The sequence below is a fragment of the Leptonychotes weddellii genome, chromosome 5 (genome assembly GCF_054177405.1).
Source record: "Leptonychotes weddellii isolate Sample4059 chromosome 5, ASM5417740v2, whole genome shotgun sequence".
Taxonomy (NCBI): domain Eukaryota; kingdom Metazoa; phylum Chordata; class Mammalia; order Carnivora; family Phocidae; genus Leptonychotes; species Leptonychotes weddellii.
The window spans coordinates 65703416-65729796 of record NC_138373.1 but is presented as its reverse complement, the minus strand read 5'-3'; the positions used below and the strand labels follow the sequence as shown (position 1 = coordinate 65729796).

Genomic DNA, 26381 nt, shown 5'->3' with positions numbered 1-26381 from the left:
TCATTGCAAATGGCAAGATTTCATTCTTTAGATGATTGAGTAATTTTCCATTGTATATATACACCACATTTTCTTTATTCTTCAGTTGATGGACATTTGGGCTCTCTCCATAGTTTGGCTATTGTTGATAATGTTGCTATAAACATCAAGGTGCATGTACCCCTTCGAATCTGTAATTTTGTATCCTTTGAGTAAATACCTAGGCTCAACTAGCTACTTTTGATGGGGAGGACAACACAACCCTTGCCTTTAAGGTGTTCCAATTTTGTAGGAACGTTTAAGCACATGCACACCCACACATATCTAGAATCCAAAGTGGAAAGTAATAAATGTAATGGAAGAAGTAATGGAATATGCTATGGGATTTGGAAGAGAAAGAAATATATAGTTAGTAATAGTCATCCTTTATTGAGCATTTACCATTATATGCTTGGGAGTTAGCTTAATCATGATTCTCAATTTTCAGGATCTTACATTATAAGACAGACAAAAATTCAACTCGTAATCTAATAAGTACTGTATGTATCAGTGAGTAAAGTGTAGTACTTTTGTCAAAGCAGCTCTGTGTAGTAGTATCATGAAGAAAAGCCATTAATTTGCCTGGAGTGACTCGATGGTTGGTGGTCAGGTGCCTGATAAAAGTGGGATGTGAGACTGGGTTTCATATTTTAGCAGGGATTGATTGGCCTCTGCTGGGGAAAGTGGATGGAGGTTTAATAATGTTGCCAACATCTGAAGTGTAAAAAGAGGGGCTCTTACCAAGGCCAGACCCAGTTGCCCCCAGCCCTCTCCAACTAGAAAGTAGAGGAAATCCCTTGCCCTTCAACATCATTGTGGCTAGCAAGAGGAGGTCCTATTATTGGGCAAAGAGGAAGCCAGAACTCTTGTATCATTTAGTACATTCTGGGCTTAAAAGTAGGAAGAGGGAGTGATGATAAATGGATCAAGAAAGAGATTTGAAAATAATGGTGGAGGAGTGATGTACACTGATAGAGCAGTAGAAACAGAAACAGCTTAAGTATCGAGCACCTGCTGTGTACCAGGAGCTTTATGGCTTTATATATGTTATCTCAGTTAACTCTCCAGTGACCACATAGGCTTTGATGGAAGTAGAAACAGGTTAGTAGAGCAGAGGCTCAGCAACTTGCTCAAGCACAGGCAGGTAAGAAACAGAGCTGAGCTTGGAAGCCTGCTCCTAGCAGTGAGGCTTGCGCTCTCCTGGGTTTAGGGTGACTGCAGTCAACTAAACCCCAGTCAGGTGGCTAGTGTTTGGCAGCAGGAAGAGAATGAAAGTTTGGGCAGTGATGAACATTTTGTTTAGCAGCACTTTTACATTTCTTTCCTAAGCAGCTTTCCAGCTAATGGCCGATCACACAGAGTGTACAAGTGCGCTTTGCTAATAAATAGGACTGCCTCCCCCACCGAGCCACGGAAGCGCTAGGAACCCAACCGCGCAATTCCCAGCACAACAGCGCCCAAGATGCCTGAGGGTGGACCCAGAGGCGGGGTGGGGCCACCTCTGCTGCCCCGGGATTTGAACCGGGGGTGGGCGGGGAGGAGCAATTGTGACCTGCCCCGGTCCCTCCCCTCCCTGGGCACTGTGATGCTGCAGGGCAGCTGCTGGCCCAGCATGTCTGTCCCCGGCCCCCTCCCGCCCGGTGTGTCACAACAGCGGAGGCGGCTGTATCTAGAGCAGTTGGGGTGGGCAGGCCCAGCTGGGAGGCAAGCCGGCGAGGAGAGCAGCCGCGATGGTGAGCCTTTCCAGGGCCCGGGGCTGGGGGCCGGAGATCTGGGGCGCGGGGCTGGCACCCAGCGGAGAGCCATATCTACGCGGGGGCTAATAGATCCATCGCTTTGGATCTGCAGAGTTTGAAGTCTCTTGGGGTGTCAGTTCAGGGTCGAGGGGGTCCGTACCCTCGGGCGGAGGACACTCGTGCCAGTACCCTTTATAATATACATGAAGTAGAGACCTGAGGCGAATCGCCCCCCAAAGGGACCTAAGGGAGATTTGCGCACGCAGGTGAGGAGAGGGAGGACTTGGGAAGCCCGCGCTGAAGAGGTGAGATTCTGAGGGATCCCCAGACGGGCAGCTCAGGGTCTAGAGTGGGGTAAGTAGGAGACAATCCAGGGATTCCAGATGGGTGAGCTGGCCCCGGCGGCTGGGGGAGTGGGTGCAGTTAGGTCCCCAAATCCAATCAAATGTGAGAGAGCCCCAGAATGTGACAGAGGACTTAGGGCGTCACAGTCTCCCCACGCTTGAGGTTGTTCTCCTTTCTCGTCTCTGAACATTAGCTTGCGTTTGGGGGGGCATTTAAAACTCGAGTGCTCTCAGCCTCCCAGACACCTGGCACCCACTCCAACTCCCCAGTTTTTCCAGCTGTCGAAATGGGAAGGTTTTTGGCACACAGAAGTCTCCCTCCCAAAGGCAAGGGGACCTCAGACTTCTCTTTTTGTTTACTATCATGGTTAAGGCTCAGGGGCGGCTCCTTTCTCCCTCCCCGAAATCTATCTCCTTTTGCAGACGCAGATCTTAACTTGCTGGAGGGGGCCTCTTCAGGCCCTCTAGAATGCCACCCCCCCCCCCCCCGCTCTCCCCCCGGAGTGGGTAAAATTGTTCCTGATCCACTTCCCTGAATGCCTGAAAACCCAGACTCTCCTTGTTCAGAGCCCTGGTATTTTGGTAGCGGGGAGGTGGGTTGGGAGGATTGGGTGGAGGAGGGGGACAGAATAAGCAAGTCTTGTAAGCCAAGGTCAGATTCTCTGGGCACTCTTGCTCTAGGTGTCAGGTGACCGAGCAGGGCAGGCAAGAAAACTCCGCTCCTCCCCCAGCCTCTGCTGTGTTTGGAAAGTGCCCAGGGCCTCTAGCTCTGGCTCCAGCCCTGTTTCTAGCTAGAGGTCTGTCCAGCAGCCTCTCTCTCGGGAGCATGCTGGCAGACCCACCTGGGAGCTTGAAGAACTTGGGGGATATTGGTGATAGTGGCCAAAGGAATCCATTCCTGTCCGAAGTCCCTGATGTGAGGCCATAGAAGAAGCCCAGAGAAGAATTTTGACTCCTGGCTCTGCAGCGAGCTTCAAGAAGGTCGATTAACCTCTCTGGACTGGTTTTCTCATCCACAAAATGAAGAGGGGTTATGGTTACAATTTCCAAGGCTCCACCTAGCTTTACTATTTTAAACTTCTTATTGTGGAGAATTTCAAACATATACAAAAGGGGAGAGAATGATATAATGAACCCCAGTATATGCCTCATCCAATTTCAACAATTATCTACTTAGGACAAGTCTTGCTTCATTTATTCCCCTTTCCCTCACTTCCTATTATTCTGAAGCAAATCCTAGGCAGCATACTCAGAATTTGATATTTAATATTTATAATATCTAGAATGTAGCGCTCTATAATTTTCAAAGTGTTTTCTCTTGCATGTTTTAATTTTGACCTGAATGCCGTAGTGACTCTCAGAGTAGAGCCTAAAGGAGGCTTACAGGGGAGTCAAGGATCGTAATCTAGCCCTCTGAACAAACTTTGATATATATTCAATAGGCAAGTTTCTGAAAATATCTGGTAAATAAAAATTTTTAACAGTAAAACCTTATTTTAAATGTGGCTGTTTAACTGAAAACCTGTGGTTGAATATTTTGAAAAGAGAATATCTTTTATTTATTTTGAAACTGAATTTTGTAAAACAGGTTGTGTTTAAAATATTTAGTTACATGGGCAGCATTGTCTTAATGGGAAAACATTTTTTATTGGCCATTTCCTACTCATAGAACCTCTTTTTAAAAATCTCTTGACCCATTCCTGAAAGGCTAGGATGACACATCAAATAAACGAAGACCCAAAGAATCCTACCCTTGCAGAAAGAACTTTACTTTAACAGATTGTTTCAGGCAGCCACCCTCCAGGATTCCCTTCCCTTGTGGGGGTTGGAGGGAGAAGGCTGCTTCTGTGTGAAGAAGAATTAGATTCAGCATTTCTGTAGATTCTGAGTAAGAAATGTATAACTAATCCTATAACTGAGCATTCCCATCTGCTCCCAGTGTCCTTCCAGTAAGCAGTTCTTCTGGGAACTGAGACTAGGACACCTTTGGAGAAAGTGGGATGGAGACTCCTGGCCAGGTGTCCCAAGCCAAGCCCATGTCAAAGATACCAGGGCACAGAGAGAGTGTCTGGGTTTATGGGGAGGTGAGAACATCTGCAGCACAGCCTCCTTAACTGCATTCCTTCTGAACCAGGGAGCACTGGTTCAGATGGGGATAGGCATGAAGTGGCAACAAAGAGCCTGTTTCCTCAAAAAAATAGAGGGGAGGGGAGAGTGCGGGGGGGGGGGCGAGAGGGACACTGCTGTGTCTGCAGTCCTCTGCAAACTGCCCCCATGTAGGCAGGTGTGGCTGAGCTCTGCAGGGTCCATACTTATTTTCTGACCTCAGACCACTTCTGGAGTCACTGCTGCATCTGCCCTTCCCATTACTAAGGACAGATTCCCCCAGACGTTGTGGGGGAACATGCCTCTGAACAGCAGAGGAGCCCTGATGACCAGAACTTCCCTCGGCAGTGGCTAGGGCACAGGTGCTGGCTAAATGAGGAGGAGTTTTCATAGGAAGCTTCCAGGCTCAGGTCAGGCCATGCAGAGCTAGAGGGCCACTGCTGTTGCTGAGTTTCCTTTCTGAGGGGGCTTCTGAGTGACCTTGAGAGGAAGATGAAAAGTTAAAAATAACTTCTGAGGGGGAAATAACTGGTGAATTCAGGACCCATGATGGGGGTGGGTGGACCCAACTGCTCCTTCCTTGGGAGCGGAAGTGGACCAACTGCTCCTTTTCCCTTTGGCCACCAAGGGACCAGTAATGCTATCTGTGGCCATTGTTGACATTTCCCCTGTGTCTTCCTGTTAGAATTTCTCCCACATAATGAACTGTGGAAGAATGGGAAAATGGAGTAGGTGGTTATGCACCAGATTAAAACTCCTTAACTGTCTCCCACACTTGCCCCTGAGGTCAGCTAAAGCCTAAGGGCCTTCGGACACCAGTGGGTCTCTTAGGCTGGGAGTCTACTTACCGCACACCCCTGCCATTCCTAAAGGTGGTCTTATGTCATCCCTATTGCTGCCCTAAATGCAGTGCCTATAATCTGAGCCCCCTCTCTTGAGCTACTTTCACTCACTGATGTTAATTTAGGTCAAGTTTTTGTTCTTGCTGTTTCTGGCTTGCTATCTTTTCTTTGTTCTGAGTGATTACAAATATGCTGTAATTGAAGGGTTTTGAGCAGAGATAATTCAAGCAATCTTTTATGAATCACATTTCTTCTTACTTTAGTTATTCCTCCGTAACACTGTGGATCTACTTTTTATTTGCCATCTTTGACCTAGATCCTAAAATATAGGTAATTTGTTAGCCCAACCTGACAACTAGACATAATTTGGTAATAATATGCTTCCTGAAAGCAACTGTGTGGCATTTGACCACAGGGGATGTGGACTGGTCTCAGGTTTTCACATGGCATATACCACTGGTCTGTGTCAGTTCCTTTCCTAGATAATATGCCAGTTTTACGATACTTCAGAATGATTTTTGAAGCTACAAAGCCTCCTTCTACAGAGGGTCCTAATTAGCTGATCTTAGTCCTCTGAGAGCAAAACAAAAGGGAATGACTAATATTAAGTAGAAATATAAGATTGATATAAGAAAAGGTTTCTTATAGTGGAATTATAAAAGGACTGTAAGGTTCTAGAATTTCTTTTTGATATTCTGCAAAACATAGGGTCCCCTCCCCATGGAAGATGAAGGTAGGTGGCACAGATGTCTCATCTGCTCTGCTTTTCATGAGCCTACACGTCAGGCAAACTGTGCTGTTTGTGGGACTTGCCCTAAATTTTCCTGCCTCTTGTTCACATTGCTCCTAAGCTCAACTAAAATGATCATTTTGGCATGTCTAAATTCGTCAAGGTCACTGCAAATATTCCGTTCCAGGAAACCAAGCCAGAGTTGTTTTTTTCTCCTTTGAACTCCCATTGTGTCTTTGGCACTGGCTATTCTCTTGTTAAATAGATTATAAGACCCCTCAGTGCAGAGTTTTCATTCTAATCATCCCTACATTTATTGAGCACTCACTACATTCAAGCATTGTGCTTGATGCTGAGGATGCACTGAGTAAGCAAGAGTTCCTTGCCCTCATAGAACTTATTCTCTCTGCTAGGAAAGTCAGAAAATTGAACAAGCAGCCATAATATGGTATGATAAATACAATGATAGGGAAGAAGAGGATTGTGGGAGCACATAATAGGGGCCCTGTGCTGGTTTGTGGTTTTCCAGACTTCCTGTAAGAAGTGACATTTAATGAATAGGATGAGTAGGAGTTAGCCTAGTACCTTTTGATACCTTCTTACACATAATAATACAATAAATATTTGTTGTAGGAATGAACAGAGTGGGTAACTCTTGTAGTTATACCAGCACTAGGTCTGTAAAGATATGTCATACTTTTCTTGAGGAAAGGAAACTCCTTTATTAGGTCTCTCCATCTCCCTCATCTTCACCTTCTGGATTGCTGGGCAGAGAGGTTCAGCAGCACACAGAGGACCCCCTTCACCTCCCAGCATCCCTGGAGCACAGAAGTGGTCTGAGGTCTACAAGCCCAGATTCAAAGTGGAACTGAGAGAGAGAAATAGTGTGAAAGAAAACATGAGCTCTGATTGGCTAGAGAGGGGAATCTGAAATCTGAGTTTGGAGCAAATTTAGGACTTAAATATCCCCTGCTGGGTCAGCTGCTTCTATACTTCGGCCCCCTCCCTCTCCTTGTACACACCAGCCCTGAGAAACAGATTCCTGGTTCTATCAGAGAAGGATGACCCATTTTCAAAGAGGCTACCACCATAAGCCATTCTCAGTTTCTCTCTGCGCTGGAGCTTTTTTCTGTTTGGAGTTTTGCTATACAAGCTTGGCCTTGCTATATACACACTCAGGCTCGCACTGATGTAGATGTGGGCATACCCCAGGGCCCTGGAAGTTCAGAGTGCAAGTGAGGCTGGTGGTTGTGTTGTATAAAGGAAAGAACTCAGGCTGAGGTCAGAAGACCTGGATTCCAGTCTGGGCTCTTGCTGCAGAGCTGTGAAATCTTGAATCTGTCCCTTTACCTTTCTGAGCCTCAGATTTTTCATCTGTAAAATGGGGAGGGAATCATATTTGGTGATCCATGAGGCCAGTCTGGTTCTAGTGTCCTAAACATTTACAGTTGACATAACATCCCTGGTTATGCCAGATGGATGACCTCTCTTTGGCATGAGGGGTGACCTCACAAGGCCATCAGCACTGGGTCTGCTCTGTGTTTATCTATGTAGAACTTCTAGGGAGGAAGAGGGGGATGGTGATCAGGCAGTGACTGGAGAAGGCTAGCTCAGTGCCCTGACAAATTAGTTCTTAATATTGTTAGTTGAATAAATGACTAAGTGAAATGGGACAGGAAGAGCCTGGGCCCTGCAGGATAAGGTAATTATGGTGAGTGGAATCTTTACTCCCATTCTTCCTCTAGTTCCTTTCTTTAATTTTTTTCTTTTTAGTATGAAAAATTTTAAATATCTGGAATAGTACTATAATGCCACCCATACATATATGATCTAGATTTAATAATAATTTTTCTGCCATTTTTACTTTACCTGCTGTGTTTGTTGAAGTATTTTAAAGTAAAAAACAGACGTCATGGCATTTTGCCCCAAATGCTTTAGAAGTGACCCTCAAAAACTAATGATGTACTATATGTTGGCTAACTGAACATAATAAAAAAAAAAGTGACCCTAAAAAATAAGGATATTGTCATACCTAACTATACTTTCATTATCATGCTTAACAAAGTTAATCAATTTCTCTCTTTGTCCCCCAAATAATTTTGATTTGTTCAAACCAGAATTCAGGCAAAATGCATATACTACATGTGGATTTATGTTTCTGGAATTTCTTTTGATATGGAACAGTCTCTCCTTTTATCTTTATTTTTTATGAACTAAAAAGATTGTATCAGTTGCCCTATAGAATGTTTCACCTTCTGGATTTATTTTATTGTTTTCTCAATACGTCACTTATCACTCTGATCCTGGTGTTTTCTGTAATGTGGAAACTAAATTTAAAGTGTTTAATAGATTAAGGATGAGTATTTTTGTTTTGTTTTTGTTTTTTTTTAGAAAGAGAGTGAGTGCATGCGCAAGACTGAGTGGGGCAGGGAGGGGCAGAAGGAGAGGGAGAGAGAGAATCCTTGGCAGGCTTCAGGCCCAGTGCAGAGCCTGATGCAGGGCTCAATCTCACAACCCTGAGATCATGACTTGAGCCAAAATCAAGAGTTGGACGCTTAACCAACTGAGCCACCCGGGCATCCCAAGGCTAAGTACAAGAATTCCTCATGGGTGGTGTTGTGTATGTCATGTTGCATCACATAAGGAGGTTCTTAATGTCTGGTTTTCTATCAGTACTGTTAAGATTGATCCCAGTGTTTGGCTAGTAACTGTTGTGGTTACTTTTTCCCCTTGTAACCTGTAAGTAACAGTGATTTTTTGGCGCTATTTGAATATCCATTTCTTTTCCCATCAACCTTTCACTTAATGGTGTTGGCATCTTTGTCCAAATCAATTATGTAATTAAGAACTGTAATATGGAGGGCGCCTGGGTGGCTCAGATGGTTAAGCGTCTACCTTCAGCTCAGGTCATGATCCCAGGGTCCTGGGATCGAGTCCCGCATCGGGCTCCCTGCTTAGCGGGAAGCCTGCTTCTCCCTCTGCGTCTCTCATGAATAAATAAATAAAATCTTAAAAAAAAAAAAAGAACTGTAATATGGCAACATTTCTTAATATATCATTCCTTGTACATTTATTAGCTGACATTCTTCAGTTTAAAAAAAGAGCTTTCCCTCATCAACAGTGCTGTTTGTGGACAAATGAATTTTGTTTTCTTTTCTTAATAACACTAAGGAGTTGTGGATTTTTATATACATCCTGTTGCAATCAAGTACCATTCTTCTTCTTTTTGATGCTCATACTGTCTCATCTTTGGCAGTGGGAGCTTCTTCAAGTTGGTTTCTGAGATCTTTCGACATCATCCCAGTCTGTGTTAGCTTCTGTGCTTTCAGGCACCATAAGATGTTCCAGGCTCATCTTATATATGCCTTGCCCCACACCTAGAACTCTTCATTTCTCCCAGGAGCCCTGGTTCCTGTTAGTGGGGAATGGTATTGAGGGAATCTTCCTTTTCTCTTGATTGGTGTAGTGGCTTTTGGGTTTTGGAAGCATCTATGAACGTATCAGTTATTTCTGAGCCTCTTTTATACTTCCAGTTACTCTAAATTAGTTTAACAGGGAAAATAGCTCTTCCTAAGGGGTGTGTATGTATGTGTGTGTGTGAGAGAGAGAGTTTGTGAAGATTGGCATATTTATCAGTATGTGTGAGATTAAAGGGGATATCAAAAGAGGCTGATATCATTAATATCACCATATTGGTAGTTTTCTGGTCCCAAAGAGCCTTTACTCTTCCTCCTATGACCTCTGATCTTTCTGATATATCCCTGCATTCTTGCTGAAAAAGAAAGAGTGTTCCAGGGGTGCCTGGGTGGCTCAGTCGTTAAGCGTCTGTCTTCAGCTCAGATCATGGTCCCAGGGTCTGGGATCGAGCCCCACATCGGGCTCCCTGCTCAGCGGGAAGCCTGCTTCTCCCTCTCTCACTCCCCCTGCTTGTGTTCCCTCTCTCGCTGTGTCTCCCTGTCAAATAAATAAATAAAATCTTTAAAAAAAAAAAAAGAAAGAAAGAGTGTTCCAGAAGGAAGGGCTGACTGGAGCGCAAATAGCACCACAGATAGGCCTGGAGGATAGTTGGGGTGTGGTGGTTGTTGGTGCGGGGGTGCAAGGTTCCAAAGACTGAGGGTCAGGGCCACAGAAGATGCTGTCACCTAGAAGGTGATACATAGGATCAGACTTTTTTTTTTTTTTTAGGTCTCTCCAAAGTCCCATCAGCTTTACATACCTCTTCAGGAAGCCATGGCTGCCTGGATGTGAAAGATGTGGACTGATTGATAACACGCTGGTTGTGGGGTGGTTCCTGGGTGTAGGACACTTTTTTAAAGTCTGAATTAAGACCTAAGGTGAAGGCAGAAAATAGATCTCACAGTAAAGGTGAGTAGAATGGGGACCTGGAGTCTCTAACTTTCCACCTGTGTTTCTGGGTGGAGAATAAAGCTACAAGATAGTATCATAATGAAAATGATAATGCTAAAGGCAAAAACAACTATAATCATGGCTAACTTATTATTTTCAGATGAGGCGAAGTTAGTTAACTCAGCCAAGATCACACAGCACAGCAAGTAAATGGAGAAGGCGAGATTTAAGCCCTGGGGTGTGGACAGCTTTGTGAGTGAAGCCTTTCTTTGGCCACCAGATTCATGGAAATATAGCTGGGTTGTATTCCCAGATAGGGCTACTTTTCATACTGGCTGCTGTGAACACCTGTGCCCTATGCTCCCCAAGGCAAGGGCATAGAGACAGGTGTAGGGTAGGTGCCCAGTTCTAAAACTGAATTAGGGAATAATGGGTCCTGGCACCTCTGGCTCTTTGAGGTGTTATTCAGGGCAGCTGCCCTGTTCCCATGACCAGAGAACCTCCAAGTTCCCTCTGACTCCGTGTGTTTCAATGCCCAGACAAATTCTCTGGAGGCCCTTCTTCTGGCTTGGGTTACCTAGCTGGAAAATGCCAGGTCAGGTCATGGATAAGAATAGAACCCATGGACGAAGCACATGCTTCCCAGCTGGGCTCTAGCAGGCATCACAGGCACAGAGCCACGTGTGCTGGCCACTGCTTCCTCACAGGTGGGTATATGGAGGTGATGCAGCCATGCTTTCTGGTAAAACCCCAGCTTTTGTTAATACACACACATTCTCTCTCTCTCTCTCTCATGCACACACACACACACACACACACACACACCCATTCTCATCCTCAACTATTAGTATTATGACCAATCAGGTAATTGTGGCTTCATACCAGAGTAACAAAGAGGTGAGGACCCTGTAAAGGTCAGCTTTAATATGTGGCCTGACATAGGCAAAGGAGCAGATTATGGTGGCTACAAAGAAATTTTCCAACTTCAGGAAGAGCCTAATTTATACACTCCCAATTCTCCTTTGCTGATGTAACAATCCTTTCTTCTTCCTACATTTGTGACCAGAATACTAAAGACACCCATGATACCTACTTACAAAGTATTTTCCTTCCATGAGTGTTTATCTCTTCCATGATATTCTGAGTGTGTGAGCATGTGTGTGTGTGTGTGTGTGTGTGTGTGTGTGCGCGCATGCATGAGAGAGAGAGGGAAAGGGAGGGAGGAGAGGGAGGGAAAGAGAGAAAGAAAAGGAGAAAGAGAGAGATTGAGAGGGGCTGTTGTCTAGGAAGGTCAGGGTTTAGGCATGAATATGAAAGCTGCCACTGTGTATGGTAGTGAATTTATGGACAGTTTCTGCTGTTATCATTGATTCATCCTTTGACCTCCTTCATCAGTACAGGAATTTCATGGTTTGGAATTAACCCCTTGTTTTATCAGTATAGCTGTCCTCTTTTTCCTTTTCTTGGCACAAAGGATTAACCCTGGGAAACAACCTTTAGAGCAAGCCTCAGAGCCAAGTCTCAGTCGATGCAGTGGTGCCCAGACACCTGACACCTCAGACACCACTTGGTTTTATATGGCATGGTTGTAGGGACGGATATCCTGCGAGTTGAATGACAGGGAGAAACAAGTCCTCAGATATGCAGGATATAGCATAAGAGCATGACGAAGGCCTAAGACTCTCTGACCTTGATTCTGCACTCTCCTCACAGCGGGAGTGCATATCAGTCCACGTGGGTCAAGCAGGAGTTCAGATTGGCAATGCCTGCTGGGAGCTCTTCTGTCTGGAGCACGGCATCCAGGCGGATGGCACCTTTAGTGTCCAGGCCAGCAAGGTCAACGACGATGACTCATTCACCACCTTTTTCAGTGAGACTGGCAATGGGAAACATGTGCCTCGGGCTGTCATGGTAGATCTGGAGCCTACTGTAGTAGGTGAGTATGGGCTAGGATCCTTTCCACAGAAAACAACATGAAGCTGCAGAGCCTTTGGTCCATAATAGCTAAGGAAGCAGAATCTCTAATTGGAAGGTGGGGGTGGCTCAGCTAGAACCTCCCCACCCCACCCCACACTTATTTCTGCTAGTTTCTTGAAATCTCCACAGTCTGGGGGAGTCTTACAATAGGAATCACAGATCTCTGTTCCCCATAGGTTATAGCTGTAACCTATGCAGAACAAAATACCCTGTACTTAAACCCCTTAAACCTGCTGAGAAAGATCCAAATTGTCAAGATTCTTAACTATATGCTAAGAGTAAAAAATAAAAATAATTTTAGGAATTATGAGAGGTCTCCAAATAGTCAATTTTCCAAAGTATAGGTTTCTGATTCTATAATAATTGCAGTCTTTTCTCATGGGTCTGGCATAACCTTGCATATCTTACAAAAAATGGAATAATAGCAGACACATTCTCTTACAGCCAGAGGTTGCTGTAGTTCTAGAATGAACCTCTTTGGGATCCTAGAAAACAAGACTTCTGATTTGTGTTGGGACAGGGTTCTTGGTTCTTCACCTTTCCCTTGATTCCCCCTCCCCTCCCCACCAACATCACTTCCCTTGGGTCTGACTCCTGGGTCAATCCTCAGCTCAACATCAGGATTTCCTTAGCTTCAAGGCTAGTTCACCAAGCAAGGGATGGGTAAGTTTCACGGAGATATCTGGGCTAATGTCTGTAATGCCTAAACACTAATTTCTAGGGGCAACAGGTACACAACCCTTGGATACTTTGTACAAATACAAAATGTGCAGATTACCCTCCCAGGCACTATGCAAATGGATGATTTCCCTGGGTGGGGGCGTAGAGGAACTCTGAAGAAAAGAGGGCATGTAGTTGGGCCTTGATACATCTTGATCTGCTATATATCTACTTTGTGTGGACCCTTGGAGGTGAGCTGAATAGCCACCCTCTCTAGGGTTCCTGCTCTTCTAGAATCTGGAGCATAGCTCTGCTTCAAAGTCATTCTAAAATATCTCCAGTGCCTGACATATATTAGGTTAGGGGTGGGACAATTCCTGGGAGAGCAGATCACCTAGAATCTTTCTCTGTATCCCTAGAACATTTTAGTGCAAGTGAAATTGGGTTAAAGTTTTGGGTAACCTTGCAGTATGAAAGAAAAAAAAATAAAAAGGAAGACTTGAGGGGCCAAAGTGGAAGGAAAGAGGGGCAATGAACTTTGGTGTTTGGTGAACTTTGTGAACCTGATGCTTTTAAAAGTTCCTGCCAGCAGAGCAGGAAAGCTTCTCTTTGCCTATTTGAGTCTAAGGCTTCTGGTTCTATTAGTGCCTATGTTACCCTGGAATTCTCTTAACCTTTTGCAGATTTATTATAGGGTTGTCTGGTTTTACCTCAGTGGAGTTTTACAGGTAGAGGAAATGGAGACCCAGAAAAGTATTATATGATATTTAATGAGGGACACATCTCCTCTAGAAACAAGGTAGTAAGACCTGATAGTTTCTGTCTCTTGGTAGATGAAGTTCGGGCAGGAACCTACCGTCAGCTCTTCCATCCAGAGCAGTTGATCACAGGGAAGGAGGATGCAGCTAACAACTATGCCCGGGGCCACTACACAGTGGGCAAGGAGAGCATCGACCTGGTGCTGGACCGCATACGGAAGCTGGTAAGTATTAACAAGGGTAGGGAATTGATGAGTCAGGCTAAAATGGACAGGCCTAAGCATGAACAGAATTAGTGGAGGCACATGACCCCTGGCTACAGAATAGAGCTCCTAAGATTTGGGAATTTTTGCTTATGTTGTGTAAGAAGCATTCACAGTGATGATGCCCCTTCCTCCACCTGGACATCATGAACTACCCTACAGGCCAATGCCCTACTAATTCTTATTGATACTCTATGGTAGTATCTGGGGGAAATTTCAGGTATAAGGAAGGCTAGCTCTTTGCTTGTTGGAAGCATAGGTTAACACAGAATTTAACTTGGAAGAGAAGAGGAAGAGATTATTGATATATTTGAGCACTTACAAATGCCATTACAAATGTCAATTAGATACGTTCTTCACTTAATTCCCTTAATAATCATACAGAGAAAGAGAAAGTCATTTCCCTGTACTTTACAGATGAAGAAATTGAGGGCCAGGGTGGCTTAATAATTTAGCCTGGGTCACACAACTAGAAAGTGGCAGAGTTAGGATTTGAATCAGGTTGTTTTGGCTAGAAAGCTCTGAGTTGTAGGGTGGGCCACTTTATCTCTTTGAGCTTTCATTTCCTTATCTTTACAATGGAAATGGTTGGACTTGATCAGGGGTTCTTGGGAGCTAAGGATGCCAAATTTTTGTATATGTTCACTTTTTCTGTTTAGTGGGGGGCTCATAGGGGTTATCTGTCTCAAAGCCGTGTGTGGGCCCCTAAAGTTCAGAACCAGTATCATAGATCATACCCAATGGGAAAATTTGTGACTGTATGAATTCCTTTAGTTATGATAAGAGAGAGGTAACATTGAGTACTTACTATGTATCAAGTCCTTGCTCAACATATCATGCTATCTCATTTGATAATCACAATAACCTTGAGAGATGATTATATTTTTTATTGCCCTACTTTAGTCAGGAAGAAACAGAAATCTAGAGAGGTTCAATAACTTGCTCAAGTTTTTACAACTGGGAATTGACAAAATTGATACTAAAGCTCAGGTTCTCTGACTCCATTTATATTTCTGAAATTGGTACCCTGAGCCACCTTTCAAGGCTCCTTTCAGCAGCTCCCACAAAACCAATGACAAGGGCAGGGAAAATGGGCAAGGAGTTGGGGTTCTCAAAGGGCAAAGTTATTAATCATTGTGGTTCTGAAACTCTTATTCCTGGTTCAACCAAGCCACTGGGCTGGAAACTTCCATGTACCTAGTGGCATGTACCTGTGCTGTTTGCCACCCTATATATTTTAGCTAGTCCTCTCAAGATCAACTCAACTCCTTTTATCTTACTTCTTCAAGGCTGTTTTGATTTTACCTACATAAAAATGTTGAGGTTTGCTTGCCTATGTTGACATGAGGGTATTCTCGTAAACTTGTCTTCATCATTTCTTCTCATGCTCTACTCTCCCCAGACAGATGCCTGCTCTGGCTTGCAGGGCTTTCTGATCTTCCACAGTTTTGGTGGGGGCACTGGCTCTGGCTTCACTTCTCTGCTGATGGAACGGCTCTCCCTGGATTATGGCAAGAAGTCCAAGCTAGAGTTTGCTATCTACCCAGCCCCTCAGGTCTCCACTGCAGTGGTGGAGCCCTACAACTCCATTCTGACCACTCACACCACACTGGAACATTCAGATTGTGCTTTTATGGTGGATAATGAAGCCATCTATGACATCTGCCGCAGGAACCTAGACATCGAGCGCCCCACCTATACCAATCTCAACCGCCTTATCAGCCAGATTGTGTCTTCCATCACTGCCTCTCTCCGCTTTGATGGGGCCCTTAATGTGGACCTCACTGAGTTCCAGACCAATCTGGTACCCTACCCCCGCATCCACTTCCCACTGGTCACTTATGCACCCATTATATCTGCTGAGAAAGCCTATCATGAACAACTCTCCGTGGCTGAGATAACCAGCTCCTGCTTTGAGCCCAACAGTCAGATGGTGAAGTGTGACCCAAGACATGGGAAGTACATGGCCTGCTGCATGCTCTACCGGGGGGACGTGGTGCCTAAGGATGTGAATGTCGCTATTGCTGCCATCAAAACCAAGAGGACTATTCAGTTTGTAGATTGGTGTCCCACAGGCTTTAAGGTGAGAGCTGATGACTTAGGGAGAAGAGAGACAAATAAAGAAGCAGAGGGAGATTACCAGGGATGGGGGAGGAAGATGTGTAAATTCCAGGGTCTTAGACATACAATTCCATGGGAGCTTCAGGCTTCATGGGATGATATGGGAGGAGGGCTTAAGACAAATATAACCGTAATTTCATTAGTTCATTCATTTTAGGTAAGGAGAGACTTTATTTGAAAGGATTATTGAAAGAAGCAGGAGGAGGACAATTGCAATACTCAGAGGGGCAATACTGCAGTAGGGAGAAGGCTCTTACTGCTCCTGAACCCTAACATCTGCAGGTATCTCAAAGGTCAGGAAGAAAAGGGCTTTTCTCTAGTAAGGAGGACTGAACAGGCTGGAAAGAACCCATGCAGGCAAGTGGGATGAACAGGATGAATGAGTGGAGGTAGATGTAATCTGACAATAGATCAGAGAATGGAGTTAACCAAATTAATTCAAGTTACCAGAGAGATATAATTCCCTCCTTTAACAAAAGATGTGTTCCTCTCCCAATTTATTTTGAAAAGTTAAATATTCATCCTGTAAGTCTTAATTAACTTAGAGTGAGGATAAGGAAATTTTATGGTTACTATAGGATTGTGAGTCACTTATTTTGTGAAGCCCTGACATTTTCCATTAACCAGGAGTAAGAAGAAGCTGAGGAAGGCTGTTGTAGATCAGGTGTCCGCACTCTGGAAAATGCCAGACTCTGAGGGTTAGTGGGTAGGTACAATAGCCAGGGAAAACCCATGGATCTCAGGACTAGTGAATGTTGAATGTTAGAAGTCACTCCTTTGAGTTGCACTGACAAGGCATGCAGCTGGCTCTGTGCATGTGAACTGTTTGACCACTTTGTCCTGTGTTCCCATGGTCTTTAATCAGATTCCATTATCAAAATAATTACCATCATTTACATTAATTAGTAACCCCCAGCCATGCCTTTAATAGTTCAGAGGTTCACTCAGCACCAGGGGTGGTTATACCAGTTGCTAGATATACAGAGATAAGCATGTCTGTTTTTCCCTGATGGTGCTTACAAAAACAAGGCATCATGTGCCAGTCTCTTGACTGACCTATTTGCATATGAGGCTTTGACCTAGCTGATCTCCTTTTGTAGCATTTTCCCTCACTGCTATACTCCTAGCTATATACACAATCTTTCCCTCCTAGACTACACCTATTTTTATGGATCAGTTTTGATCATTCATGTGAAAATTATCAAGATCTTCCAAAATATGGAGTTCTTTTTAAATTTTTAAAATGGAAACAACAAAACAAGCTAGTAGGAAAATGAATAGGAAAAAAGAAAAAATGAGATGTGAGGGTGGTGGGGAAGTTAACAAAAAGGAGATGCCTCTCATTCTCTCTCTTCTATTTTAAGCTGAAGTTTGGGGATTATGTCCAGAACGATAGGTAGGTCTAGCATCTTTAGCTGCTTTTTGGAAAAGCTTATGTTTGTTGAACTTCATCCTCTCACATCCTCCCCAAGGGAGTTTGTCCCTATTTGACTCAGTTGAAGGGATAATTACTATTTGAGAGAGGAGAGTTGGCTCCAGGCACAAAGTTTTTTGCTGGTCAGGGTCAGATCTAGCAAAATACGTGATACAGCAAAGTTTTTATTCATTGCCCATCCCCTTCTCATTTTTGGTCCTTTGCCCCTGTCGCAGCCTCACCTCTACCACCAAGATACTACTTTTGTCTAAGAGGAATGATAGATGATTGTGAATTCATTTAATGGGCTACACACTTGGCTATATAGCCTGCTGTAACTCCTCCCTACATCTCAAGAGAACATGCATTTTAAAGCTATGAAATTAAGAGGCTGATAAATAAGGCATGATGACCTGGGTAGGAGAGGTATTTTTTGGATAGTACTGTGGTTCTGTGTCCCATAAATATTATCACAGTTTTACCTTCGACTTCTTCCAGTTTTCTGGGATTGGCTTTGGTTTGGGATATGTGTATGGGGAGAAGGGAGATTTCTCAGTGCCCCTAATATCAGATTGGGTTAGCTTAGAGGACCCTGCCATGCTACCATATCTTGGGAAGTTGGCTTGTCCAGGCAAGAGTTTTAATTAACTTTCTTTGATTGAAGTCCTTGCTTTTCTTCTAACAAGCCTCACTCCCCTGAGACATGGGGCCAGGTTAACACTAACACCATCTCCAGGACCTTTTGGATTTTTAAATTTATTGCTCTGGATTATCTCCATGATTTTTTTTTAATTTAAATTCAATTAGCCAATGTATAGTACATCATTAGTTTTTGATATAATGTTCAATGATTCATTAGCTGAATATAACACCCAGTGCTCATCATATCATGTGCCCTCTTTAATTCCCATCACCTAGTTACCCCATCCCCCCACCCACCTCCCTGATCTTTAAACAGCCCTTTGCCCTTGGCAGAGAAATTTCCCTAAATTTTTTGACAGTATAACTAAGAAACTTTAGATGACCATGTGGAAAAGAGTAAACTTCAAGTCTAGAAATTAATTTGCCTATAAAGGGGATCTATTTCCCTTTTCAAGATAAACATGTAGTATACACCCCCCCTTAATAATAATCTCATTCATTACCCTCATTTGTCTACTTGAATCTCACCCACTAACATTTCTACCTATTACCAGCCCTGTTCTCCTCCTTTTCTTTTCTTAAAAGATTTTATTTATTTGTTGGGGTGGGGAGAGAGAGAGAGAGAGAGAGTGAGAGCTCACAAGCAGGGGAGTGGCAGGCAGAGGGAGAAGTAGGCTCCCCATTGAGCAAGGAGCCTGCTGTGGGACTCGATCCCAGGACCCCGGGGTCATGACCTGAGCCAAAGGCAGACACTTAACTGAGCCACCCAGGCATCCCTGTTCTCCTCCTTTTCTTTTGCAGTTTTTATTTTTTTCTTCCAAGTTTTTATTTAAATTCCAGCTAGCCTTTTGCAGTCTTTAGATTTTATAACCCTTCCCTTGAATTTGCCTTCACCCAGTTCTACTCACTTTTAATTTCTCTTCAACACTCACTTCTCTCTACCTGTCTGTTTTTCAAACCTTTTGGTTCCTTCTTTTCACATCTAGGCCTGCTCCCATTCCCACCCCATGACTGTGTCTTGCTACCACACCATGTTACCAAGATAACCCCATCTTGAGTTATCCTTTGGCTGCTCTGCATTTTCTTTTCTTGCTCCTCTTCTTTCTCTGTTCCTCAGGTGGGCATCAACTATCAGCCACCCACCGTGGTGCCAGGAGGGGACCTGGCCAAAGTCCAGCGGGCTGTTTGCATGCTGAGCAACACTACTGCAATTGCGGAGGCCTGGGCCCGCCTAGACCACAAGTTTGACCTCATGTATGCCAAGCGGGCCTTTGTGCATTGGTATGTTGGAGAGGGAATGGAAGAAGGAGAATTTTCTGAGGCCAGGGAGGACCTGGCTGCTCTGGAGAAGGATTATGAAGAAGTGGGGACTGATTCATTTGAAGAAGAAAATGAAGGGGAGGAGTTTTAAATATAACACTTTCCCCTTGGCTGTGTCTCTTTATTTATGCTTCTCCACTCAAAGCACGTTTAACTATTCCAAGAGTAACAGACTATACTCCTAAGCCCAGACTAATTTCTGTTTTCCATTAGAAGAGGTATCTAACACCAGTGCCTGTGGGTGATTGGGCCAAAAATGAATGCTGAGCTATTCAGACCCTCCCTTGGGTAAAAGCAGCTTTGTGTCACACACACACACAAAAAATGAGAGTCACTGTCTCTAGTTAGGGTGAAGCCAGGTTACATGTTGTGAAGAGACCTAATCAGGATTTTAAATTCTGGATTAGTCTGGGCCCACCCTAAAATGTAGCCTGTTGGCTATGGAAAGATCTGGGCATTGGGAAGATTGAAGGAAGGAAGGGAGTGACACTGTTAGAGAGTGAGAAACAAGACAGACACATTTCCTGCCCTTGTAAAAACACAAATAAATGAACGAGATAATTCAGGTAGTGTTAACTGATATGAAGTAAAAAAAAAAAAAAACCATGATGAGGGAAAGTGTCTGGGGGAATGCTCCTTTAGACTGGGTAGTCAGAAAAAGCCTCATGGAGACCTGAGTGACAGGAGAGAGCCATCATGTGAAGTTCTGGAGTTAGAGAATGCTGGACATAGAACAAAACACAGATGTGGGAACAAGCTTATGTCCGAAGAACATAAAGGAGGTCAATGTGCCTAGAGGATGGTGTGAGATGGAGATGAGATCCCAGAGCCAAGCTGGGGCCAGAGCATACAGACCATGGTAAGGAGTTTAGATTTTTCTCTAAGTGAAACAAACTATTTGGAAGGTTTTAAGCAGGATATACCATACTTTATATATGTACATACCTTATCTCTAATCCTCCCAAAAATCTCAAATGGATATTCTGCTCATTTTATAGATGAAGAAACTGGGGTTTACAGAGTTGATATGTTGCATATAGTAAGAAAGCTCAGATAACAGGAACTACCAATTCTATTCTTTTGTCTACCTGCACTGTTTCTATGCCTTGGTATCTGTGCCCAGGTTTCAACTGCTGCTTCATAGAATGATGGATGGAGGAGAAACAAAAGTATATAACATTTACAAAAGAGAGGATGAGTTAATGCATCTCTTCTCTGAAGTTGGCAGCTCTGGTAGGATTTTAGGAAAATCAAAAAGCCGTTCTTATGCAACTACTATTGGTAAGATACCCAGGGTTGGGACCACAGTAGGTCCCTGTGTATTAAATGTACATCTTGTTAATTATTGATTTTCCCTAATTTTTATTGTATATTCCTTGGTAGCCCTGAGAAAAATAGAATAAAATGTTCCAAGAAAAGGAAGGTTAGGTAAGAAGTAATGCTAATCACTTCTAGAGGATTGTCTTCAGAGAAACCATACTTCCTTGCTCTTCTATGAAGGAGATCATGGTAAAAAAAAAAAAAAGGAGGTCCAGATCTGCTGTCCATTGTGAGCTCCCTTATCTGAGGATCATTCCTGCACCAAGTCCCATAGGTATCTGCATAGACAAATTTATTAGAGAATTGTATTAGAGAATTAGGGTCAGGAACTCAGGAAGGGGCATATTCTCTCTTGATGCAAGTTGAGAGACCTACCCATGGGATTTCAGATAAGCCTCAAAACTTCCTGGGTGTGTAACTATGACCTAATTAGGGAGAAAATAACACATCCTCAAGGCCAAGGTTTAGGGCTGTGGTAAATCACTCATGGTGTGTTCCTTTCCTTTAGACTTATGTGAATTATGTGAATTATTAGAATTATGTGAAAGCTAATGCATTCAGATAAGGGAAAATAGAAGAATAATAGTTGGAAATGAAGAAGTAAAACTATTTCTATTTGTAAATGATATGATGGTACATTTGGAAAACCCTATTCTATAAGACTAACTTAAACAAAATATGTCAGTATGGTAGCAGGGTATTAGTAGCCTTGATTTCACAAATACAATAATTGGTTAGTGGAGGAAGAAACTTCTGTTAAGAACAGAAACAAAAAGAGAAATACTTAGAAATAACAATTTAACTAGAAAGGTTTAGAAGCCTTTATGAGAAAACTTTAAACTCAAAGACACAAAAATAGCCTTGAACAAATTTAAAGACATTCCTTATTATTGGATAGTAACTGTCAACAAAATAAATATATTATTCTCCCTAAGGTAATTTATAAATTTGATGTAATCCAATAAAAATGCCCATTTTATTTTTTTTGCCCATTACTTTTTCTTAAAAAACCTTTATTGTGAGATAATTAGGGATTCACAGGAAGTTGCAAAAATGATACAGAGAGGTTTACCCAGTTTCCTCCAACAATTATATTTTACATAATATCAAACTCAGGAAATTGACATTGACACCATTTGTGGGCATATCTCTATGCTATTTTATCACTTGTGTATATTTGTGTAATTACCACTCCAGTCAAGACAAGAAACTGTTCTATCACTACAAAGATCTCTCTCCTGCTACCCCCTTTATTCCTACTCATCCTCCTCCCCCAACCCTTAAACATTGGCCATCACTAATTTTTTTCCCATCTCCATAGTTTTGTTACCTTGAAAATGTTGTACAGGTGGAGTTACATAGTATATAAGTTTACCTGTATTTCTAGTTCTTTAAGAGTTTTAAATCATAAATAGGAGTTGAATTTTGTTAAATGCCATTTTTGCATCAGTTAATTTTGATCACGTGATTTTCTTCTTTAGCCTGCTGATATGGTGGATTACATTGATTTTTGAATATTGAACCGTCTTTGTATCCTTGGAATAAAACCTTACCTAATCAAGGTGTATAATTCTTTTTATATATTGCTGAATTCTATTTGCTAACATTTTGTGAAGAATTTTCACATCAGTATCCATAAAGAATATTGGTCTGCAGTTTTCTTTCCTTTTTGCACTTTGTCTGATTTTGGTATCAGGGTACTATTACAGGGAAACCAACTGGGCCTGGAGATTTCTTTTTTGAATTGTAAAAATTAAAAGTTCAATTTCTTTAAAACTTATGGAGTTATTCAAACTATCTCATGTTGGTGAGGTATGGTAGTTTGTGCTTTTCAAAGAATTGTTCAGTTCAAATAAGTTGTCAAATTTATGTGTGTATACTTGTTTATAGTATTCTCTTATGCTTTTATATCTGCAGGGTTTGTAATAGCATCTCCTTTTAAATTCCTGATATTGGTAATTTGTATCATCTCTCTTTTTTCTTTTTTTAAATTTAATTTTATTTAAATTCAACTAAATAACATACAGTGTATTATTAGTTTCAGAGGTAGAAGTCAATGATTCTCTCTTTTTTTTCTTTGTCAGTCTTGCTAGAGGTTTGTCAATTTTACTCATCTTTCAAAGATTACATTTTCTATTTCTCTGATTTTTCTACATTTGTTTTCAATTTCATTGATTTATCCTATATTTCTTCCTTCTTTTTGTTTTCGGTTTCTATTGCTCTTTTTTACTAGTTTCTTACAGTGAGAACTTACCTTACTAATTAGCGACTTTTCTTCTCTAACAAAAACATTTAGTGCTATAAATTTCTTTCTTCCTTTTTTTAAAGATTTTATTCATTTCTTTGACAGAGAGCAGGAGAGAGAGCAAGAGAAAGCACAAGCTGGGGGAGCACTAGAAGGAGAGGGAGAAGCAAGCTCCCCAACGAGCAGGGAGCCCAATGCCGGGCCTGATCCCAGGATCCTGGGATCATGACCTGAGCAGAAAGCAGACGCTTAACCGACTAAGCCACCCAGGAGCCTATATAATTCTTTCTTAGTACTGTTTTAGTTATGACCCACAATTTTTTAAAAAAAAATTTATTTAAATTAATTAATTTTTTTAATGGATTAAGAATTAATTTGTTTATTATGTTCAGTTAGCCAACATAGAGTACATCATTAGTGTCTGATGTAGTGTTCAATGATTCATTGGTTGCGTATAGCACCCAGTGCTCATCACAACATGTGCCCTTCTTAATACCATCACTCGGTTACCCCTTCCCCCTCCGCCCTTCCCTCTGTAACCTTCAGTTTGGTTCCTGGAGTCCAGAGTCTCTCATGGTTCCTCTCCCTCTCTGATTTCTTCCCATTCAGTTTTCCCTCCCTTGTCCTGTTGTCCTCTGTGCTATTCCTTATGTTCCATATATAAGTGAAAGCATATGATAATTGCTTTTCTCTACTTGACTTATTTCACTTAGCATAATCCCCTCCAGTTCCATCCATGTCGATGCAAATGGTAGGTATTCATCTTGATGGCTGAATAATATTCCATTGTATATATGAACCACATCTTTATCCATTCATTTGTTGAAGGACATCACGGCTCCTTCCACAGTTTAGCATGAACATTGGGGTGCATGTGCCCCTTCTTTTCACTACATCTGTATCTCTGGGGTAAATACCCAGGAGTGCAATTGCTGGGTTGTAGGGTAGCTCTATTTTGAACATCTTGAGGAACCCCCATACTGTTTTCCAGAGTGGCTGTACCAGCTTGTATTCCCACCAACAGTGTAGGAGGTTTCCCCCTTCTCCGCATCCTCATCAACATTTGTTGTTTCCTGTCTTGTTAATTTTGGCCATTCTAAATGGTGTAAGGTGGTATCTCATTATGGTTTTGATTTGTATTTCCCTGATGGCTAGTGATACTAAACATTTTTTCATGTGTCTGTTGGCCATTTGTATGTCTTCTTTGGAGAAGGGTTTGTTCAGGTCTTCTGCCCATTTCTTGACTGAATTATTTGTTTTTTGGATGTTGAGTTTGAGAATTTCTTTATAGATCTTGGATACTAGCCCTTTATCTGATAAGACATGTGCAAATATCTTCTCCCATTCCGTGGGTTGCCTCTTAGCTTTGTTGACTGTTTCCTTTACTGTGCAGAAGCTTTTTATCTTGATGAAGTCCCAAAAGTTCATTTTTGCCTTTGTTTCCCTTGCCTTTGAAGACGTGTCTAGCAAGAAGTTGCTGTGGTTGAGGTCAAAGAGGTTACTGCCTATGTTCTCCTCTAAGACTTTGATGAATTCCTGTCTCACATTTAGGTCTTTCATCCATTTTGAATTTATTTTTATGTATGGTGTAAGAAAGTGGTCCAGTTTCATTCTTCTGCATGTGGCTATCCAATTTTCCCACCACCATTTGTTGAAGAGACTGTCTTCTTGCCATTGGATATTCTTTCCTGCTTTGTCATTCTGGTTCCATACAAAATTTAGGATTGTTTGGTCCAGCTCTATGAAAAATGTCGATGGTATTTTGATAGGGATTGCACTGAATGTGTAGATTGCTCTGGGCAGCATGGACATTTTCACAATGTTTATTCTTCCAATCCATGAACATGGAATGTTTTTCCATCTCTTTGTGCCTTCCTCAATTTCTTTCATAAGTGTTCTGTAGTTTCTAGAGTATAGATCCTTTACCTCTTTGGTTAGGTTTATTCCTAGGTAACTTATGGTTTTGGGGGCTATTGTAAATGGAATCGATTCCTTAATCTCTTCCTTCAGTCACATTGTTAGTGTATAGAAATGCAACTGATTTTTGTGCATTGATTTTATATCCTGCCACTTTACTGAATTCCTGTGTGAGTTCTAGCAATTTTGTGGTGGGGTTTTTTGGGTTTTCTACATAGAGTATCATGTCATCAGCCAAGAGTGAAAATTTGACTTCTTTGCCAATTTGGATGCCTTTTATTTCTTTTTGTTGCCTGATTGCTGAGGCTAGGACTACCAGTACTATGTTTAACAACAGTGACAGTGGGCATCCCTGTCATGATCCTGACCTTAGGGGAAAAGCTCTCAGTTTTTCCCTGTTGAGGATGATATTCACTGTCGGTTTTTCTTATATGGCTTTTATGATATTGTGGTATGTTCCCTCTATCCCTGCACTGCAGAGAGTTTTTTATCAAGAACAGATGCTGTAGTTTGTCAAATGCTTGTTCTGCATCTATTCAGAGGATCATATGGTTCTTGTCCTTTCCTTTATTAATATAGTATATCACATTGATTGATTTGTGGATGTTGAACCATCCTTGCATCCCAGGAATAAATCCCACTTGGTCCTGGTGAATAATCCTTTGAATGTACTGTTGGATCCTATTAGCTAGTATCTTGGTGAGAATTTTTGCATCCATGTTCATCAGGGATACTGGTCTGTAATTCTCCTTTTTGATGGGGTCTTTGTCTGGTTTGGGGATAAGGGTAATGCTGGCCTCATAGAATGACTTTGGAAGTTATCCTTCCATTTCTGTTTTTTGAACCAGCTTCAGAAAAATAGGTACTAATTCTTCTTTAAATGATTGGTAGAATTCCCCTGGGAAGCCATCCAGCTCTGGATTCTTGTTTTTTGGGAGATTTTTGATTACTGTGTCAATTTCCTTGCTGGTTATGGATCTGTTCAGGTTTTCTATTTCTTCCTTGTTCAGTTTTGGTAGTTTATATGTTTCTAGGAATGCATCCATTTCATCCAGATTGCCTAATTTGTTGGCATATTGTTGCTCATAATATGTTCTTATAATTGTATTTCTTTGGGGTTGGTTGTGATCTCTCCTCTTTCATTCATGATTTTGTTAATTTGGGGCTTTCCTCTTTTCTTTTTGATTCGTCTGGCTAGGGGTTTATCGATCTTAATTCTTTCTAAGAACCAGCTCCTAGTTTCATTGATCTGTTCTACTGATCTGTTCAACTGATCTGTTGTTGTTGTTGTTGTTTTAGTTTCTATGTCATTGATTTCTGCTCTCATCTTTATTAATTCTCTTCTCCTGCTGGATTTAGGCTTTATTTGCTGTTCTTTCTCCAACTCCTTTAGGTGTAAGGTTAGGTTGTGTATTTGAGACTTTTCTTGTTTCTTGAGGAAGGCCTGTATTGCTATATACTACCCTGCTAGGACCATCTTTGCTGCATCCCAAAAGTTCTGAACTGTCATGTTTTCATTTTCATTTACTTCCATGTATTTTTTTTTTAATTCTTCTTCAGTTTCCTGGCTGACCCATTCATTCTTTACTAGGATGCTCTTTAACTTCCATGTATTTGTGGT

General features: G+C 42.2%; 1 protein-coding gene across 2 annotated transcripts; it reads left to right on the top strand.

The window, feature by feature from the left end:
- The first annotated feature begins 1593 nt into the window (after positions 1-1593).
- TUBA8 (tubulin alpha 8) lies at positions 1594-19388 on the top strand. Of its 2 annotated transcripts, XM_006742073.3 has the most exons (5): positions 1599-1751; positions 11837-12059; positions 13594-13742; positions 15184-15864; positions 19076-19388. In XM_006742073.3, the coding sequence occupies exons 1-5, from the start codon at positions 1749-1751 to the stop codon at positions 19367-19369; spliced, it is 1350 nt and encodes a 449-aa protein (XP_006742136.1). In that variant the 5' UTR covers positions 1599-1748; the 3' UTR covers positions 19370-19388. The 2 variants fall into 2 exon arrangements, with proteins under 2 accessions (XP_030893541.1, XP_006742136.1); XM_031037681.2 differs by lacking the exon at positions 11837-12059 and having other exon boundaries at positions 1594-1751.
- Positions 19389-26381: the final 6993 nt, after the last annotated feature.

What these genes read in the sequence shown, in the direction of transcription:
- TUBA8 (XM_006742073.3), top strand. An exon ending in TGGACCGCATACGGAAGCTG is followed by an intron (nt 13,743 to 15,183) that starts GTAAGTATTAAC and finishes TACTCTCCCCAG; the next exon opens with ACAGATGCCTGCTCTGGCTT. An exon ending in GGTGTCCCACAGGCTTTAAG is followed by an intron (nt 15,865 to 19,075) that starts GTGAGAGCTGAT and finishes TCTGTTCCTCAG; the next exon opens with GTGGGCATCAACTATCAGCC.